This window comes from Pararge aegeria, chromosome 14 (assembly GCF_905163445.1).
Source record: "Pararge aegeria chromosome 14, ilParAegt1.1, whole genome shotgun sequence".
In the NCBI taxonomy this organism is placed as follows: domain Eukaryota; kingdom Metazoa; phylum Arthropoda; class Insecta; order Lepidoptera; family Nymphalidae; genus Pararge; species Pararge aegeria.
The window spans coordinates 3,341,489-3,359,435 of record NC_053193.1 but is presented as its reverse complement, the minus strand read 5'-3'; the positions used below and the strand labels follow the sequence as shown (position 1 = coordinate 3,359,435).

The 17,947-nt window shown below is 36.3% G+C and overlaps 2 protein-coding genes across 4 annotated transcripts in view; one reads left to right on the top strand and one right to left on the bottom strand.

Annotated features, from left to right (window-relative positions):
• The window catches only part of LOC120629080 (BAG domain-containing protein Samui), a 48,045-nt gene that overhangs the window by 6,372 nt on the left and 23,726 nt on the right, over window positions 1–17,947 (bottom strand). Inside the window, exon 1 of one of the 3 annotated variants that reach the window (XM_039897820.1) lies at window positions 17,043–17,216. The exons of the other annotated variants lie outside the window; for them this stretch is intronic. Within the exon in view, the coding sequence (XP_039753754.1) occupies window positions 17,043–17,093 (51 nt within the window). The 5' untranslated portion in view covers window positions 17,094–17,216. Of the gene's footprint in view, window positions 1–17,042; window positions 17,217–17,947 lie in introns of those variants that run through there. 3 annotated transcript variants of the gene reach the window in all.
• Window positions 7,049–10,208, top strand: LOC120629081. Its single transcript, XM_039897823.1, has one exon. It carries the CDS (start codon window positions 7,185–7,187, stop codon window positions 7,938–7,940), a length of 756 nt encoding a protein of 251 aa, XP_039753757.1. The 5' UTR covers window positions 7,049–7,184; the 3' UTR covers window positions 7,941–10,208.

The window sequence follows — 17,947 nt, the reverse complement described above, 5'->3', positions numbered from 1 at the left end:
AATACTACGATTAAGGTCAGCACGCGAATTATGATAAAGAAGTTTCTATGCAATGTTTGCCAAAATTAAAAAGTAATCATAGAAATCCCAAGTGTTTCTTTGAGTTCAGCTCTCTTTAATTCTTATGATGCCTGGTAACTTATGTCGCAACCAGCCGCGTTACAACCATTCTTTTGATTAGAAAAAAATTTGCAAAGACAAAAAAACTATTTTTTAATTAAGAAAATTTACCTGTTGTTCGCCAATTATTTTTTTATTTCGCCACAGAAACAATTTGCACACAATTTGAGCTCATATTTAACAATATTTACTATAATTTGTAAGAAAACAAACCAGTAAAATTCACTATTCAACTCAAAAAAAACAATAATAACATTTAGCACAACAAGAATGGTGACTTAGAGATCATTGACGAGTTAAATTTGTCCTTTAGGTAACTGGGCTTGCTCAAATTCAAAATCCTAGGAACGCCACTGGCGTGAAGTTGTTTCAATTCGCTCGCTGGTCATCTTCACTAACTTCAACTCGCAATCTGGCATTTGATCCCCATACTAAATTATTAAATAATCTAGATTGTCTCTGCTAAATACATTGAAATTTCTATGAGAGAGAGCAGTTAAATAAAAGCCCCATATAAGCAAATGAGTGTGAGCGAGACAAAGCGGGACCTCCGATCGCGTACGAAGACACGCGAAGAGCGCGATAGTGATAGTTTGGAGCGGGGCCGCTCCATTCGGCTGGTTGCTACCACAGAGTCTACCTGCTACAGTAACGTAGTGCTTGCAGTAAAGTAGACAAAGAGTATATACATTATTGAGCAAAAGTTAAAACATTGTATTTATTTCCTCATTGCTATTAAGTTTTAATTATTTTGTTAATTTCATTTCGGAATAGTCGAGAAAAATTTAAAAGAGATATTTATTGTAACGCAAGCCCGGCTTTTCGGCTTGTATGTTAGTACCGCCACTGTATATATATATATATATATATATATATACAGTGCTATATATATATATATATATATAAATATATAAATGCGCTTTCAATCACTGAAGAATTTTTCAAATCAGACTAGTAGTTCCTGAGGTCACCGCGTTCAAGTAAACAAACGAACTAAATCTTCAGCTTTATGTATTACTAGCTGTTGCCCGCAACTTGGTCTGCGTTTGATTTAGTTTTTTGATGTGGCATTGAATTTAATTTGATTTCTAAAAAAAATTAAAGTATTCAGTATCGCTAAGCCTTAAATGAGAGGTTTGCTGCTGTCCGCTGAGGAGTTCTGTTGAGGAGGTTGTTCTCCAACCACATTCATCAGATCTACACAAAGTTTGGGCCTCTATAGTACAAAAATAATTATTTAAATCGGTTATAATTTGTCGGAATTATGTAATATGGTGTAAAATCGTCAAAACACTTTCATCCCCTATTCCAAAGGAACCGAGCTTAATGTCGGGATAAAAAGTATCCTATATTACTTCTAACACTTAAAAGAATATGTGTACAAAGTTTCATGAGGATCGGTTAAGTAGTTTTTGCGTGAAAGCGTAACAAACAAACTTACATTCACATTTATAATATTAGTAGAGATAGGAATAGGGATAGTAGGGATTAGTATAAGATTGATGACTGAAGTTACGTATTATTCTTTAAAAAAATTTATGATCATTTATTTCGTCATTATCCCAGAATAAATACGGGCATGATAAAAAAAACAATCCCAGAATAAATACTGCTCGTGACACACTTAGTAATGCTTGACCTGAATGGAAATGTTTACAGGTATTTTCTGTCGTATTCCAGCAGAACCTTTGGAAAATAATTATTTTGGAAACTATACTATACTATAATATACAGCTCGCACTTCTAACTTTTCTAAGCTATGTGCGTTTTAAGTACCCAATTAAAATATAACTTGCTTCAACGGTGGAGGGAAATATCGTGAGGAAACCTGCATGTCCTGAGAGTACTACATAATGTTCTCAAAAGTGTGTGGAGTCCACCAATCCGCACTGGGCCAGCGTGGTGGACTACTGCCTTAACCCCTCCTCATTGAGGAGGGGACCTGTGCTCTGTTGTGGGCCGGTAATTGGTTGATGTGATGATGACACTATATTATAATATTAAGAAAGAGTCTGATTGTGTGTGACCTATATTCAGCTCAACTAATGTAGCGATCCTTGACAAAAATTGGGACAAGCATAGGATAGTGTTCTTTTTATCATAGGAAAGCAAACATTCCTGCGGGAAAGAAATTAGATGCTGTTACATATGTACTAAAATCCACGCGAGTTCAGCCGTTTTTTGCAAAGCTATTTGGAAAGTGCGTTTATATCATAAGCTGATGAAGTATTTCTCATCATATTGAAAAACATTTAACTCATCAACTATTTCCTCCAGGATAAATAAATATTGAAATAACGACAACTGTATGATGGAACTGCACAAAGATACGCTTCTACTAATATATATATATATATATAAAAGAAAGTTGTGTTAGTTACACCATTTATAACTCAAAAACGGTTGGACCAATTTTTGACTTCTCTATGACCGGAATAGGATAATAAGTATTAAAATATAACATTCATATAGAAAAAAATGATCCGCGGTACGAAGTTCGCCGGGATAGCTTTTTAATAATAAGAAGGACATGAATGAAATCGGTTTAGACTTGACGGAGATAATCCGTAAAAAACGAATTAATAACCTATAATCATTTGGCATTGCAATTTAAAGCGGCGATAGCCTGGTAATTAGGACTTCAAGTTTACTTTTGGGGGGCAGAGTTCGAATCCCAGAACGCACCTTTAACTTTTCCAAGTTATGTGCGTTTTAAGCAATTCAAATATCACTCACAAATGCGTGTGAAGTCCACCAATTCGTACTGTGGGGCGTGGACTACGTCCTAAACCCTTCTTATTCTCCTCACTTCAACCGATTGAAGTCCACTGCTGGACATGGGTCTTTTGTAGGGAGTTCCAAAATCCACGGTCCGCTTGTTTCCAGCGGCTCCCAGCGACTCGTGTGATGTCGTCTGTTCACCTCATTGGGGGCAAACCAACGCTGCGATTACCCGTGCGAGGTCGCCATTCCAGCACCTTGGAACCCCAACGTCTATCGGTTCTCCGAGCTATATGCCCCGCACATTTCCACTTCAGCTTTGCGACTCTGGTTTTTCTACGGATCTCCTCATTTCATTCTCCTCTTCATCGCCCACTGAGTCTCTGAGCCTTCTTATGAGGCCCATAGTTGGATCCCGATTACACATAATGTTATAAAACCATCGTTATTTATAATTATAACCACAAAAGAGCTTTCGCGAAATCTCAAGCCATACGTTACGAATTACGGGTATATCCATAAATCGCAAACTCTACATGGTTGGCGAATCACGGTTGTTGTTATTTAATCTGCCGATTGCACAGATGACATCAGCGCGTGTAGGTGATGCGGATAAAAAGTTACTGCGTCACAGACAGTCGACAACGAAGGTGGTTGCAATAACAACTATATTTTATATAGAATCCTAACACATATTATAAATTGGAATTGGTTTGTTTGTTCTTCATTTACGCCCTAACTTAGTAACCAATCAAATTTTATTTTTGCCATAGAGTTAGTTAAAAGGACGGAAAGTAACATAATCCACTTTTGACAGAATGATTAGCAGGGAGTTTGTTGAAGAACCCCGGCAACAGCTAGTACATAAATAAATCTGTATTTAATATTAAAGGCTACGAAGTATGAATGTTAACAAACGTACGCAATAATATCAAGAAATAAAAGCTCGTGGTATTTACAATCGTAGCTTAAAGCAGTACTAATTCAATATTGTTGAAGCTTTTGTTTCAGAATTCATAGACATAGTAGTAGGTATAAGTATTTTGTAGGGCGTTCCAAACTTCACGATTCTGGGCCGCTTGTTTTCAGCGGCTCCCCGCGACTAGCTTGATGATGTCGTCCGTCCTGGTTGGGGGTCCACCACCACTGCTTTTACCGGTGCGGGGTTGCCATTCTAGCACCAGTTTCAGAATAATGATCCTTATATTAATACTGCTTCACGCGATAGTACTAACACCGCAGGTGGAAATATCTTATATCAGCCCGAAAACTTCCCACCACGTGTGTGCCTTTGAAAGTTTTTCCATCAACTAAACATAAATCCGAAGGCGAGAATCTCGAAGAAAAAAATTCAAATGGTACGAGAATTTATATAGATCTTCTTCCTAGACTCGGCCAGGAAAGGGCATCATTAAAGATGTCAATGTTCACATTCACAATTTTACACCTTACAGCGGGGAAACGAGAGATCCGTATTAGTGGCATTACATCATTGTTCACGTTAATTCGCAGAGATAGAGCGGAATCCCACGCTCTGTTTAAAATATCTTATGCGTAGTCCATGAAATCTCATAAAATGACAGAGATTTTCTGTAACCAAAAATTCTTGAATGCGTTTAAATATTGTTTTTTTATACAATATAATTGACGGACCAATCAGATGTCTCACCTGATGGATATTTTAAAAGCATCACATTTAAACAGAGCAACAGTAAGAAAAGGCTAATAAGAAAATACTATATAACAAAATCATAAATTCCTGAGTTGGGTTATAAGAAGGTGCCGATATGGTAATTATAGCAAATACATTGTTGACTGGTTCAGAAACAGAAAAAAAGGTTATGTATTAACCATCATAATATCATCTTATATGTTTGTAAAGAACATGGCTATAAACAAATTAAAGATAAATGTGCTAATGTGATCAAATAGTACTTAATCAAATACGAGACCACTTGTAAACAATACGCAAAGCAATAAGTCAATGGCCGTCGAATAATTTAGCGAATTATAAATAACGAGACGAACGCACGCAATAAAAGAATTACTGATATGTTCAAACACCACTCGTTTAATATATAGAATTCGATTCGATTCAAATAGATTTCCCAAATACAAGACGGAGGGAAAAAACAAGAATTTAATAAAAAAAAATTGAAAGTTGAAACCCTCAGACGAAAACGAATTCTAGCGTATTCTTGTGACTTAAAATTTAAAAAAGAAACATGACGACGTCTATATCGACCGAATCAATGAGTACTTTTGTTATAAGTTCTTGAAAAGATCTACAAATTGTGCTCGTTAGAGTATTACATGCTACAAGAAATCATTTGCATGATTTCTAAGAACATTATTATTCACGTTTATAATATATAATAATAACAACAGAGTAGAACAGCGTATGAGTAATGTCTCTCAAAAATCAATCAAAGTCTGTTGTGTCCACTTACAGACTTATCACCTTGCTTAACCAACGCGATTGCTGTCGGAACTACACTACACCACCCACGTGCATTTTATGAAATCATTTGCATTAGCGTTTCAAATAAATACAGTATACCTACGGGTATAAAATATGTAAAATCGAAGAGCAGAATGCAATTAAGATAGGAATCTATACAAAACACCTCATAACTTTACATAATGAAGACGCGAAATATAAATAACACAGCATTTAGCACAAGGCTGCAATCGCCCATCTCCAAAAGTAATTATAAATCTAAGAGTGAGAGACTTACAAATTTTCTCGGTTTAACAGATTATGTTAAATGGGGGTGTGTCTTTAATTGGAAGATATATAGAGCATCTTATTGAAGAAATGATTTTTCGAGGCAGTTCAAAAAACTCAAGGAATTGACCTGGAGTATGGAGAAAATGAAAATACCATAAATTATAGCGATACAAGTTGCTGCGAAGTTGGATTCGATGGACGGATTGTTGGTTCGTATTTTCGTTGCACTAACCAAAATATAAGAAGTAGGAAGATAAATACAAAATATTATAAATGCGGAGTTGTGTCCATGTCATCACATGGCCCTGAAAAATAATTTGTGGCCATGGGATTTAAAACAAAGAAAACTCGCGTTAGAGTTACAGCTAGTTTCTTATTAACTCGCAATGATTGAAGGCGTGATAAGATTAACATAAAATTTGCACAACGCGATCTTGCAATTGCTACCATTACAGATTGTGATTTATATGAAGACAGGATTAATCGAATTAACAACAAAAGGAAACTGAACAAATTATCATTTGTCTTCGTCTCTGTCACGTTAATAAGGCTAATAAGTGAACGACAAGAGTCCAGCTGTGCAAAGCGTATAAGGCATAAGCTACATATCCGGTGATTATGGCCGTGCTAATAAAGAAGTATCAAGTAATCTCGAACGATTGTCTCGTTGTCATACTGTATTTGCATTTTACATGTAGGCGGTAAGATGTGACGCACCGAGCGCGCTCGGACCGTTTTCGCTGTCAATATTTTACCATCTAAGCGAAGCAAAGGTGACATCACCACAAGTTATAATAAAATTATATAGAAGAGTAAAGAATAACCTAAAGTGAAGTTTGATCAAACTTGTTTTTGTAAACGCCTTATTCAACCGACTTGAACTGACTATATGACAACGGACTGTTTTCAACAACTTATTTTTTTATAAATAAAAAATGAAAAACTAAATCGGTTGAATATTTTTTGTTTAAAAGCATGTCTATGATTTAGTACGAAACTCTTTAACAGATAACTTAACCACAACAGTAGATCACTCATACTATAACTTATCATCTTTATATATATTGATAACTATATGTATTAATAAAGTTGAGTAAGACGAAATAAACCTCAATTTAAGGTTAACGAAGTCAATTTCGTAAAGTAACTAATTATTAAGGCTAGATGGAGGCGTAAAGGGATAAGGAAATGAGTGTCGCCCAAATATGACATTGGAAAATTGTTTTATGATCAAAATCGATTATAAACTAAAAATAAATACACAGCTTAAAACAAATATTATTAAAATTAAAGAAGTTATCGAAAATTCGAATGACAATGTAAATACTCGATGCAACTTCCTGATTACAATAAAAAACACCCAGACTCATTATTATTACTTTTTTGGTGGGTAGGCTTAAAACAAAGAAGTCGCTAATTTTACTGCTCTGATTTAATATTCGTTTAAATTACATATAGTGTGTATTTATTAAAAATTATGTACCTGTGAATAGCCTAATCCAGCCAGCGTGCTCACACTTATTTGCACAGAACCTAAGTTACTTTAACTGTGACCGTGTGCTAGTCTACCCTTACTTTCTCATTGACACATTCACAAAAAAAAACCTCAATTATGGAGTCACTTAAAAGAAGCCTATTTGATATAAACGAACACTTTAATGCCAGGATGGCAGAATTCCAGAGGGAGTTAAAAGGAGCTATCCCGGCCACTAGTCCTTCATCAAATATAAACTCGCAGTTTGTGGCCTTCCGTTCCTTTGTTATGACAGCCTTAGAAAATCTGCAGCTGCAGGTGGAACTCTTGGCTAGACAACAAGATGAGTTGGAAATGCGGTCCAGAAGGAAGATTCTCCTTGTTCATGGTATTGCAGAAGGTGATAATGAAGACCCGTGCATTTCAGCATGTCGCATTCTTTCCCAGCACCTTGCATTGACACAGCTATCTCCTGCATCTGTTAGCCGCTGTCATCGCTTAGGACGTGCTGGTGGTGACAAACCTCGTGCTATGCTCATAAAGTTCAGAGATTGGTCACTTCGGGATACAGTTTGGTCTGCAAAGACTAGGTTGAAAGGCACTGGGGTAACATTATCCGAGTTTCTTATTAAAAGCCGCCACAAGACCTTTCTGGTGGCTCGACAACGGTTTGGTGTGACGAAGTGTTGGACCAGGGACGGCATCATCATGGTACTGGACTCCGGCGGTAAGCGTCATCGCATCACAACTCTGGCTGAGCTGAACGCCATCTCGAATTCTGGTCAGGATGTACCGAGTGCTGCTATACCGGCTGCTGCTCCTAATGCTACAGCCGTAGCCCCTAAGGACTCCAAACTAACCAACCCGAGAGTTAAAAGAGTTGTGAGGAAATAGATGCAGTAGGTTCCTCAGCTCAGTGTCCTTTTCATTCAGTGCGCTGTATGATTCGTTCTTGTGTCGATGCTTAAACATTTAATTATCAATGTTTGTTTGAACTCGTTTTAGTATATTTTATTTAGAACTTTGTAGGTAGTGCTAAGATTAGTATAATGTTTACAGTTTGTTTGTAGACAAGTGACGGTTGACAAACAGCAAATAATAACAATTGTCAACTGACACTGACAGTTAACGTTTGCACCGTTCGTTTGACGCCTACCTATTGGAAGCATTTGTAAAGCATGCAGCACATTGTTCATAAAACAATAGTTTAACAAAGTTGTGGTTATTTTAATTCAGTTGCTGGTTATTATCATTTGTTTCTTTTTTCTTTTTTTATTAATATTATAACTTTGTTTTTTATTTTATTTATTTTGTTTCGTGCTGTTCTGTGTACTATGCTTTTTGTGTTTTTTTTTTTTTTTCTGCTAAGCTGCTGGCGGATTGGAAACGTGCCTAGGTAATAGGTACCTAGTATTTTAACTTACTTTGGTTGCTAATATATATATATTTTTTATATTATATTATATATATTATAATTTATAAATATTTATTATTATCTTTTTATATTTATAAATATTTTAGTTTAATATGTCGTCAAACAGTATAGATAACATTGATAGTGATATTTTTTTGTCTATGTCATCCAGTGATGATAGTTTCCACAGTACATCATTCCTTCCACTTAATGTTTCCCTTGATTCCTATTTCTCAGACTGTCTGAAAACATTTAATGTTATCCATATAAATGCTCAAAGCATTCCGGCTCACTTTCCCGATATGCTTGCGTCTTTTGAGTCCCGTAATTTACACGCTATCCTAGTATCTGAGTCCTGGCTAAAAACTTGTTTACCCTCAACATCTTATTCACTGCCGGGTTTTCGACTTATCCGCAATGACCGCGTTGGTATGGGAGGTGGTGGAGTAGCGATCTATCTACGATCTTACATTCCTTTCTCTATAGTTAGTTCGTCTGCACAACCTCCACTACCCGATGCGGCTGAACACTTGCTTGTGGAAGTTCTTCTATCCCACACAAAAATTCTTCTTGGTGTATTTTATTGCCCACCCTCTGTTTCTAATTACTTTCATTCTTTTGAAACGTTATTAGAGAAAGTAGTTCCGTTATACAGCCATTCTATTATTATGGGAGATTTTAACACGTGCCTGCTCAAGGATGACTTTCGCAGCAAGAAATTAATAACTGCAGCGGAATCTTGTAGTTTGTCTATCCTGCCCCTTGCAGCTACACATAACTCTCCTGGTTGTACTCCCTCTCTTCTTGACCTGATAATGGTTTCCTCTACGGATTTCGTCTTCAAGCACGGTCAGTGCCCGGCTGATGCCTTTTCATATCATGATTTGATTTTTCTCTGCTATACAATTCGTCCTCCTAAATCAAAATCTAGAATAATTCTGCAACGTAACTTTGGAGGGATTGACAAGAGTCGCCTTTGTGAGGATGCTAGTCGTCTTGATTGGACTGCTGTCACTGATGTCGACTCTATTGATCAAAAGGTAGAGGTTTTTAACACTCTGATTACGCAGCTGTATGACACGCATGCTCCAGTAAGACCTATAAAGGTAAAACACCTGCCGGCACCATGGTTGTCTGATGATTTAAAAGTGTCAATAAATAGAAAGAACGCCGCTAAATATAAATATAAAGTTAATAACTCTGAGAACAACCGTGTCAAATATTGTAAATTACGAAATCGCTGTAATACACTGTGTAGAGATGCTCAACGACGCCACATTCACAAGTCAGTCGAAAATTGTGATACCACTAAAACATGGAAATTTCTTGAGTCCCTCGGAGTTGGTAGATCATCCAACAAAAATTCTATTAATTTTGATATCGATCTCCTGAATCAGCATTTCTCTACTTCTGATACTATCGATAGTGTCAATAAAGTAAATACACTTAGACTTCTTTCTTCTACCTCAACTCCAGACTTTCCTCCCTTTAACTTCGTGCCTTTCACCGAATGTGATGTTAAGAAGAGCATAACATTAATCGCTTCGAATGCTGTCGGTACTGACTGCGTTAGCCGTAATATGATCATTCCTATTCTTGGTGTTATTTCCCCTATCTTAACCCATATTCTAAATTATTCAACTTTCTGTAGCGAATTTCCTGATGCATGGAAAAATTCTCAGATAATTCCTCTTCCTAAAAAGGCAAATCCCGCTTCTCTTTCTGATTTTCGTCCTATATGTATTTTACCTTTTCTGTCAAAAGTTTTGGAAAAATTAGTCTACCAACAACTAAGCCTATTTTTTAATAAACATTCTCTTCTCAATCCTATGCAATCGGGATTTCGCCCTGGTCATAGTACGGTTACAGCTTTAGTGAAAGTCACCGATGACATTCGTCTGGCGATGGATAGTAAGAAGGTTACAGTCTTGACTTTGCTCGATTTTAGTAACGCTTTCAATACTGTTGACCATGATATCTTGCTTAGTCTACTGCGCTCCTTTAACATATCTCCATCGGTGATAGACTGGTTTCGGAGTTACATCAATGGTCGTCGACAGCGCATTCGGTCTGAAGAGTCTTTGTCTTCTTGGTGTGATGTTACGGCCGGGGTACCTCAGGGTGGCGTGTTATCTCCATTACTCTTCGCTATATTCATTAATTCGATCACTCAAAATATATCTTCTCTCTACCACATGTATGCAGATGATATACAAATATATCGCCACTCAACCACTGAAAATCTTGATTCTACGGTGTCTGCTATAAATATGGACCTAACTGTTATTTATAATTGGAGCAAGCAATATGGACTGAAGGTTAATCCTGCGAAGTCGAAATCAATCATAATTGGCAGCCCTGGAATGATTTCTAAAGTTGATTGGCGTAACCTTTGCCCTATTCTTTACAACGGTGTAGCTATACCCTTTTGCGCCTCCGTTAAAGACCTTGGCATACATTTGGATCAAGATTTTTCATGGTCCACTCATATTAAAGAGCTAAGTAGGAAAATGGTTGCAACCATGAGCTCACTACGGCGCCTACGTTTTGTTCTCCCGATCCCTACCAAAGTTATGTTGGCACATTCTCTCCTTCTCTCTATTCTAGATTATGCGGACGCAAGCTATTTGAATCTGACTGAGGACCAACTGAACAAACTTGAGCGTCTCCAAAATCTTGCTATTCGGTTCATATTTGGCTTGCGCAAGTATGACCACGTATCTGAATTTCGTCAAAAGCTCAAGTGGCTCCCTATTCGCCGTCGCCGGGATCTGCACGTACTTTCGCTTCTGTACTGTGTGTTATTTAATCCCAAAACACCTCCTTACTTGAAGGATAAGTTTAACTTTGTAGGAGCGGCATCTGACTTAAGATCTTGTCGTATGCTGACTTTGAGCATGCCATTCCACAAGACGAAGTTTTATAAGCTTTCCTTCGCAGTTCAGGCTATCGAATTGTGGAATGCTCTCCCTACGAACATACGACAGGCAAAATCGCTTGATATGTTTAAAAATGCAGTTAAAGCTTATTATCTTGCGCAATAAGACGACTGGTTTTTATTTTTATATCACTATTAATTAATATAGCTTTTCAGAATATATATTAGTTTATTATTTTTAAATTTATTTATAAATATTTTATTTTATGTTTTTATTTGTGTATATTTTGTTTATGTATTCGTATGTAGTTATTGGTATGTAGGTTTATAATAATTTTACACCACCTATTTGTTCTCGCTCTTGTTGTCTCCTAATCTTAAGGTTGCCTGGCAGAGATCGCTTTTTAGCGATAAGGCCGCCTTTTGTATTCTACTCCAGTTTTTTTTTTTTTTTTTTTTTTTTTGTTTGTGTTTCTCTCTATTCGTCCTTTATTTTCCTAACTGTGTAGTGGTGTACAAATAAAGAGTTTAAATAAATAAATAAATAAATTATTCGGAAAAATGCAGAATTCGGATTAATTTTATAAAATAACTTAACTGTTTAATGGTCAGATGGAATATACTGTTGTAAGTTATGGAGATGAAGCTTATAAAGTTGCTATCAAAACCAGTGTATTTAAAACCCTCGTAGCTTTTCAAATACGGATAGGGCTTCGTACTAAGAAAGAAAGTAAGAACACTTCTATTTGGGTATAAATACACCAAAATTAAAAATAAAACTTAAAGTCTACACAAAAATTATAAGTCCTATGTATGGATGGATGGATGGACGATGATGGATACTACTTAATATCGACTCCATAGAATTGGAACACTTACTCACTGACATACTACACAGCTGAAAACGGAGAATGCATGGAATTTTTTACAATTCTAGATTCTATTTTAATCCCAATAATTCTGAGTTAGACTCAGGCACGTTTACGTTTCGGTTATAGTCTGGGGTTAAAACATCGAGGATCAGTTTGTACACAAACGTGGCGCCTTCCTATCATTATTGTGCTGTAATCGGAGCAGCACTTAAATGTTAAATTACGCAGGCGCGGTATTATCTCCTACAGAAGGAACTATAAATGGACTTTCGAGTCAGAAAGCAATTAAAGACTGTCTTATCGAAACTTGATTAATAATAATTATGATGTATTTAAATTCTACGGTGTGGAGAAATGAGGGGAGTGTAATTTTAGTTCTAGATATTCAGAATGTAAATTTTACATAAATTGTGGTTATCGGTCGAATTTATAGCATCTGGTATGATCTAATGAGCATAATAAACCAGAAGGTAAGATCTTTCGACTTTTTAGAGGCTCTCGTATCATGCCTTAGATATATTTAGAGTTTTAAATGACCAAATTGGGTTTGCATATTACTTGGAATTCGTTATAAAATGAATTGAAGATGACGTAAATTTAGCCTACTTCGATTACAGTTAACTTCATAATTTCAGATTTTTTTTTCTATTTTAGTTTATTAACTATTCACAGTGTGATTTAGAAGAATGTATGTATGTGGATATTGCACACGCTAGAAAGTTGTTAAGAGTCAAGTTCAAAGTCAAATATTTCTTTATTCAAATAGGCATATAGATGGAACTTTTAAAGCGTACATTACAAAAATATGTTCATAGAAGTGAGAAATAACAGTCAACAAATAATACGTAGGTGCGAAAAGGCGGTCTTAATATTCTTATCCACACAGTCGTAAGATAATTTTACATGAATCTAGCAAGAGGCCTTTAAAACATTTTTGTTCCCTGAAACATTCCAGGCCAACGGTATTCAATACAATTATTTCGATGTACAATAAAATTAACTGCATACATACAAATATGTAAATCATGCTCGTATATCCTTGAGTTGTAAAAAAATATGATAAGACCTGTCTATATTTAAAAAGCAGGCTTTCTATTTGGCCTGTGCGTGTGCGGCCTCGTTAGCAAAGGCCGCAAAGGTGGAAAAACAGTGTTTATTTATTGAAGAGCGCACATCTATAAATGGCGCTACGATAACAGCTGCGCGTGCGCCGCTGACTCACGTCCAGTGACGTTTGTGTCTACAGTTTACATGGATCTCTGGAAATAATATTTACAGGCCTTTCTTCGGCCAAAAATAGTCCACCAGTATTTATCCACTGTCTACGTTTTAACTTATATTTCACATTTTATCTGCTAATGGCTGATTTTTCAACCGCCAAACAGTCCTCTAACCGAGAATTAACTTGAGGTTTTATCATATGCTCCTGCACATAAAGTGTATTAAATATATTCAGCCCTTAAACGATCAACTGAAAGGAAAAAACTACAGGTACAGTATAAGTAGACTATGGGTAAAACTTTAAAAGGAATAAGACATGGCAATCTTTCTTTATAGATAAATAAGAGTTTAATTTGATTATTTTAACGACAACATAATCCAGACGAATATCTATCTCTCTGTGTGCTACAATGTCATTCACAGGATGTGGAGTGTTTGAGAGAGTAATTTAGACTACTGTTTCAAACAATCCGACATACAATCCATCTCACGGTTTAATTGAATTCTCTCAGAGCTGGTTTCATACAAGAACGTTTCCCCCACGTAAGATAACCAAAACCGACGAAATAATTTGGCTTCACTATTTCATTTTATGCAATACCAGATGTATTGCCCAAAAATGGAGCCTATTTATCAGTAGTTCTGATGGGGTTTAGTTCTCTTCAGTATTCTAATAAGCTAGTTACAGTCAAACCTGGGTAAGTGAAACATAACCTCTTTATCGAGAAACAGAAACCTTTGTAAGAGAGAGTCGTTTTTCCCTCACGGACCTCCGTAAGTGAGACTGCTACTTATCTATACCTCTATAAGCAACAGTCGAGCAAGCAATATTCGACAATATTTATAAGTTAGAGAAAAACATTCAAAATACAAAAAGAGAAACCCAAACGAAATACACGGATTTTTTAAAATGTAAATAAGTTCTTAATACAATAAAATTACATAGTGCATGAATATATGTCTTGTTATTGCTGCGTACCTATATAAGAGAGAAACGCTACCCCTGTACCTGCATTAGCGAGAAACTCGGGTTAGTGAGAAACCTCTATAAGCGAGAATGAGATTGTGCTCCCTTGAACTCTCGCTTATCCAGGTTTGACTGTAGTTAAAAGTTTCAATAACCACACAAAAATATTTCAAGTATTCTGGTAAACACACGGTAGTCAAATTAAAACAAAAACAGATTTGCATTTGCGTTGAACGCGAAACCAGGCATTCTTTAGCAACACATTTAAATACAAACACCTCTTATTAGTAATTAATTAACCTTTATAAAAAGATTTAAATGCTAAATACGAGAAATACACGTTGTAAATGATCTGCCCGGAATTTAATTGTATTGAAGGCGAGTTTTTCACGTTTAATGTTACCTTTAAGGTTAACGTTTTCCTCAATGTCAGTGAATATTTAAGTCTGACGCATCGTAGCTGGTCTGCTATTTGACAAATTTCCAAATTCTTAATATGGTTATTATGTGAATATGCTTTTAAGTTTTACATCATACAATGTTTTATTATAGTCGTAAACATTTACAACTTAATAAATAGAAATAAACCTTTATAAGACAATCCTAATAATAAAACTTTAAGTATGTTTTTATGTTTATCTTTCAAAATATGTATTTTTATACAACATTATTTAAATTCTTTTACAAATTCAATACTTTCCAATAAATAGTTTAATCAACAATACGTTTGAGAATCCGAATCCATGTTTTAAATACAAAATAATCTTTATATGATATATAAAATTACCGTTTTTATATCACTCGTTCTTTGTTGTAATAGTAAATATGCTGACTTTATTCGCCAGCTATCTAACGATTTAAATATCATTACTAATTCTGAAGATACTCTACTCTTATCGATTTTTTATAAGAGTCAAGAGTTTTTTTATTCCATTACAAATGACCTCTTGACAGCAATCTCACCTAGCACCTACATGACGAAGCAGTCAGTCTCAAGATAGAAGCGTCCTTATCTGAAAGAGGTATGAGGTATCGCAGTATATTTAACCCGCATCCTTAATCGGAATCTAACTTAATATGCGGTATCGTAGGGAAACGTTGTACCACTAACCATTATGTCTTTAGCATTAGGGTCGTGTTAAAAACAGAATAGTGCTTCATCATCATCATCAACCTATTACGGCCCACTACAGGGCACGGGTCTCCCCGAAGAATATGAAAGGTTCAGGCCGTAGTCTACCACGCTGGTCAAGTGCGGATTGGTAGACTTCACGCACCGTTGGGAGAATCATGGAGAACTCTCGAGCATGCAGATTTCCTCACGATGTTTTGCTTCGCCGTTTAAAGCAAGTGATATTTGAATTGCTTAAATTAAAAATAGTATATATAATAGTCTTTACCTATCTATCAACAAATTAGTACCAGCTCGGAGTAAGAAAAGTAGCACATCATTGCCTCAGAGAGCAAGTAAAGCTCAGTCCTATTAGGTTATTATCACAAACATGTGCTAATGATATAATTGATAAAGCCCGCCAACCCGCATTGAAGGATGAATGAATAAATGAATGAATGAATGAATGATTGAGCATCGGGGAAATCTCGATATTTCTTTTAGAGAGGAGGGCCGCGTACTTTTTTTCGAGGTTCGACGGTACTGCATATCAATGTATGATTTAATTTTATTCTTTTTAAGGTTCCTTGCCCGTAACCAAACGGGGACCAAACGGGACAACATTAGGTACCAAGCCTCCGCTATCCGTCTGTCCATTTATTTGCCCTTGTGTGTCAGCCTAAGCGGGCTGTCGCTCATAAAACTTAATTGATACAGTCGAAAATTACATATGTGTATTTCTATTCATAAAAGGTTTAGGTATTGGAGGCTGGGGTCTCAATTCAAATTTGTTAATACTACTGGGTACAGCGTGGGTACACTAAGTCGTTTTTTTTTTCTTATATAATTACGAAAAGATCTGATAAAAATCTTAGGAAATAACGAACTGAATTCAAAGCGGTGATAGCCGTGGTTAGAGCTCTGGCCGCCCTTTCTGAGGGATCCAGTTCGGTCCTCGGCACGCCCTTAAATTTTCCCGAGTTATGTGGGTTTTAAATGTTATTAAAATATCACTTCATTCAACGGTGAAGAAAAACATCGTGAGGGAACGAGAGATGTGAGAGTTCTCCATAATGTTCTCAAAGGCGTGTGAAGTTCTCTAAAGTACGTGGACTAGGGCTTAAAACCTGAACTCGTTCCAGTAGAAGATGACGGATCTTCTACTGGAACGAGTTCAGAGCTTGCTTCTTGCCCTGAGCTTCCCAACAGACAAAAGTTTAGATCGCGACCACCCATAATATATGAGACCATATACTTTCCAACCATCCATAGAATATTCATTTATCACATTCAAATGTGTTTTAGTTTTCCAAAAGTATGTTTATTTCATGAACTTTTTTTATTAAGCTCAGAAAAAACCGATAAAGTCAATATACAACTTGAACTTACAAATAAATCAGATCGTATTTACAATAGCCACATAAATTAGATTACCTAGTATGACAATATATATTCATTAGGTGTCATGAATTAAAATTTCCTGTTATCGAAACTTATTTAAGGTACTATAAACTTAAGTATTCTAGGACCTACCTCGTTCCCATGATACTCAGGTGGCTTATCCAAAACAACAGGCGATTCCATACTTCAATAAAATTCAATAAAACACTGGAATGTATCACAATTAAACCCACAACACTTTGTAAACGTGATTTAATAATCGCTGTGTATAAGACACGCTCTTCACTGTACTTCAATAACAACTGAGCCGGTGGAGACTCGACGGTCGTATTTATATTGAGGCGGAAAATCATCGAAGTTTCTCGAATGTTCAAGAGAAGCGTGGACTTTACGTTCCATTCAGCTTTGAATGCTGTCGCGTCTATATGGACTCAGCGACGTACATTGCTGCTTGGAACCAAAACATATACGTCAATAGATAGGAAAGCGGCAATGAATATCATTTGCTGGCACGGAGGATTGACCGAGATTTGACATAGCTTTATCGACGTAGCGCTGTGCATTGCTGCTTCTAACGAAAGAATGCATGCCTTATTGAAAGCAATGGGTGGAAAATGTTTAATCAATGTCATCCTACGTATTTTATCAACAAAAACGAAATTTGCGGACTGCTGCCTTGTGGGATTCAAAAATCGTCTGGTTTTCGTAGGATGAAAACCAGACGATTTTTGAATCCCAATTTTTGATTTTTGAATCCGCGAAAATTTTGGCCATTAACACGTGCGAAACTTATAGCAGCCACCAAAACGTGCGAAACTTTTGGCAACCAACACGTGCCAAACTTATAGCAGCCACCAAAACGTGCGAAATTTTTGGCAACCAACACATGCCAAACTTATAGCAGCTACCAACACGTGCGAAACTTATAGCAGCCACCAAACGTACGAAACTTTTGGCAACCAACACGTGCTAAACTTATAGCAGCTACCAACCCGTGCGAAACTTATAGCAGCCACCAAAACGTGCGGAACTTTTGG